General features: G+C 51.5%; 1 protein-coding gene across 1 annotated transcript in view; it reads left to right on the top strand.

Annotated features, from left to right (window-relative positions):
• Positions 1-2860, top strand: part of ENPP7 (ectonucleotide pyrophosphatase/phosphodiesterase 7) — a gene marked incomplete at its 3' end in the record, with an annotated part of 4502 nt that extends 1642 nt beyond the window's left edge. The window contains exons 2-4 of the mRNA XM_008949240.1: positions 395-540; positions 1447-2067; positions 2647-2860. Of these exons, the coding sequence (XP_008947488.1) occupies positions 395-540; positions 1447-2067; positions 2647-2860 (981 nt within the window). The remainder of the gene's footprint in view (positions 1-394; positions 541-1446; positions 2068-2646) is intronic.
• Positions 2861-2875: the final 15 nt, after the last annotated feature.

Below are 2875 nucleotides of genomic sequence, written 5' to 3'. Positions count from 1 at the left end.
AGCAGGAATTTCTGCTGCACGCCGACCTCTCAGGGTGTGAACAACAGAGAAAGTGAAACACTGAAGCAATTAGATAAAGGCAAGATAATGAGGGCCCTGTGCATGCTGAGAAGGGCAGGAGCACTCGCAGGGTGCCCCAGCTCAGGGTCCAGCTGAGACCCAAGAGGGATCAAAGCCCCACCACGTGAGGAGCAGGGAGCCCCCAGCATCCCTTTCCCTGCTCTGGGAATCCCACTTGGTATGAGTTGGTAGGAGGAAGGAAGCAAAGCAGAAGCAAAGGGAGAGCTGGGACAGGGGACAAGAGGCAGAAGCTCCTCTCTGACCCAGCACCAGCCCGTCGCCCAGCACAGGGGTGAGATCCTGCTCACCCCACCTCCTGCATCTCTCCTGACAGGGAGATACCTGGAGAACCACGGCGTGATTCACAACATGTGGTTCAACACCAGCACGGGCCAGAAGCTGCCCTACTACGGCACACAAGCTGTGGACAGCTGGTGGGACAACGGGAGCCTGCCCATCTGGATCACTGCCCAGAGACAGGCAAGTGGCACCTCCTCAAACACACAGACCCCACACAGACACTGCACAGCCCCCGCACAGACCCTGCACAGACCCTGCACAGGCAGTTCCTGCCTGCATCCGTGTAGGAAAAGCTACAGGCAAGCCACGATCTCTAGTGGCCATGAGCTAACATCCTTGCTGCAAACGACAGCATAATTAGACTAGCAGAAAAATTAAATCCCCAGACACTGGCAGGAATAATTATGATCATTCTATTAAAAATAGCAAAAAATAATAGCTGCATTTCAGCTTTATTAAGTTATTAATAAAACAGGCTATCCTCTTCCTGTTTAAAGAAACCTCAGCCAGTTCCTTCGGGAGCATCACAGGTCCAGGGGGTTCCTATACTCCAAGGCACAAACCTCATTTCCACAGCTTCACCCAGGACCTTTTGGGTGGCAGCAGCAGGGGCTGGTCCCACCTTCCCTGGGGACTGCAGTAAGGTTTTCCTAGATCCCAGCAAGCTTTGAATCTGGCGTTGAGACAAGACCTGAGAGCTGGCCAAAGACCTGTACCTTTGTATTTACCTCACAGGTTGGCCCTGTAGACTTCAGGGTGAGTGCTTCTATGACTGGAGTAAAACACACCTTAATGTCTTGACAGTCAAGAGCCAGCAGGTCCCTGCAAGGTACCAACAGGTCACTGTTCCCAAAGTTATAACTAGTGTCACTAGCACAGGGAGAAAACCAACATGCAGGAGTTCTGGAAAGGGCAGTGCTTTCAATTAATCACTTTTAATTGGCAATGAGCAAGAGAACCTCATTAGAGGCAGAGGTAGACATTAGGGGGCTGAATGAACTAACCACATTAGGAGGTGCCTGCACTGACAGATGGAGAGATGCTGCAGAGAGTTCAGGTGAGTTCGTGCAACGTCTCCACTAACAGGGTTTAAAGACGGGCTCGATCTATTTCCCTGGAGGAAGAGCAAAATACCAAGGGGAAGAAGTGAATATGAAGTTGGTGGAGCCCTTATTGTTCAACTACAGCAATGAAACCAACTGGAGACAGAACATTGACATCGCCATGAAGTGGTTCACGGTGAACAACCTCGACTTCATCGCCCTCTACTTCGGTGAGCCAGACTCAGCAGGACACAAATTTGGCCCCGAATCCACACAGAGGAAAAACATGATCAAGCAGGTGGACAGAACCATTGGTTACCTGAGGCAGCGTATCCGGGAAAGTGGCCTGGAGTCAAAGCTCAACCTCATCATCACCTCCGACCACGGAATGGAGACGGTCATAAAGACCAATGAGATTCACATCAGGAAAGTAGAGAACTTCACGTTCAAAGACATACAGTTCGAACTCTTAGATTATGGACCAAATGGACTACTAGTGCCCAAAGAAGGAAAATTAGAGCATGTGTATTCAGTCCTGAAAAATGCCCACCCAAACCTACACGTGTACAAGAAAGAAGACTTCCCAAAGAGATTCCACTATGCCAACCACACCCGGATCGCCCCGCTGGTGCTGTACAGCGATCCAGGATACGTGATCCATGGGGTAAGGGGTATACACAGACATATCTGACTGTCTTTTGGGGATCTGCCTCTCTCCTCCTGTCTTTCTCATGGCACCCAGGTACCTACCTGGCTTTTTGCCTTTACGTTGGTTGGTCTCCCTATGAACAGATGGGAATTATAGCTCTTTGGGTGAAGCCTTTCTCTGCTGTTCAGACAAAAAGGGATCCAGAAGTCCTGGAGCAGGATTTGCATGACCTTAGAGTATCAGTTGCAGGATCCTCTCCTCACCTGGCATTAGGGGAAGGCCCAAAATCGAGGCCAGCAGGTAGCTTCCCATAGTGAAGCTCCTCAGCACAATAAAACTCAGATGTGCTGACCTTTAGGGAGGGACCTTGTAAGGTGTAATTTGCTTAAGAGCCGTGTCTGGGCAGCACCCACCAGCTCCTGCAAAGTTTACCATTATGAGCCCAACTTCAAAAACTCAAAGAAACCAAACAGACCATTTGGCTGCAGGCCAGGGTGTGCGAGAGCCACGTGCAGGAGAGCTGGAGGCACCCAGCAGTGCTGCAAGGGGGGGAATGGAGGGTTTGGGCACCCACCTCTTCCCTTTCCCTTTCAGAGATTCAAGGTCCAGTTCAACAAAGGGGAACACGGTTTTGACAACGAGGCCATGAACATGAAAACCATCTTCCGTGCGGTGGGGCCAGCCTTCAAGCAGGGGCTGGTGGTCGAGCCCTTCGAAAGCGTCAACGTCTACCCCCTGCTCTGCCAGCTGCTGGGCATCACCCCCGAGCCCCACGACGGCTCCCTGGCGGTCATGGAGCCCATGCTGCGTGAGTTCACAGGTA

Source organism: Merops nubicus, unplaced genomic scaffold, assembly GCF_000691845.1.
Source record: "Merops nubicus isolate BGI_N331 unplaced genomic scaffold, ASM69184v1 scaffold39781, whole genome shotgun sequence".
In the NCBI taxonomy this organism is placed as follows: Eukaryota; Metazoa; Chordata; class Aves; order Coraciiformes; family Meropidae; genus Merops; species Merops nubicus.
Note: the sequence above shows the minus strand (reverse complement) of the source record. Positions and strands in the feature narration are given on the sequence as shown.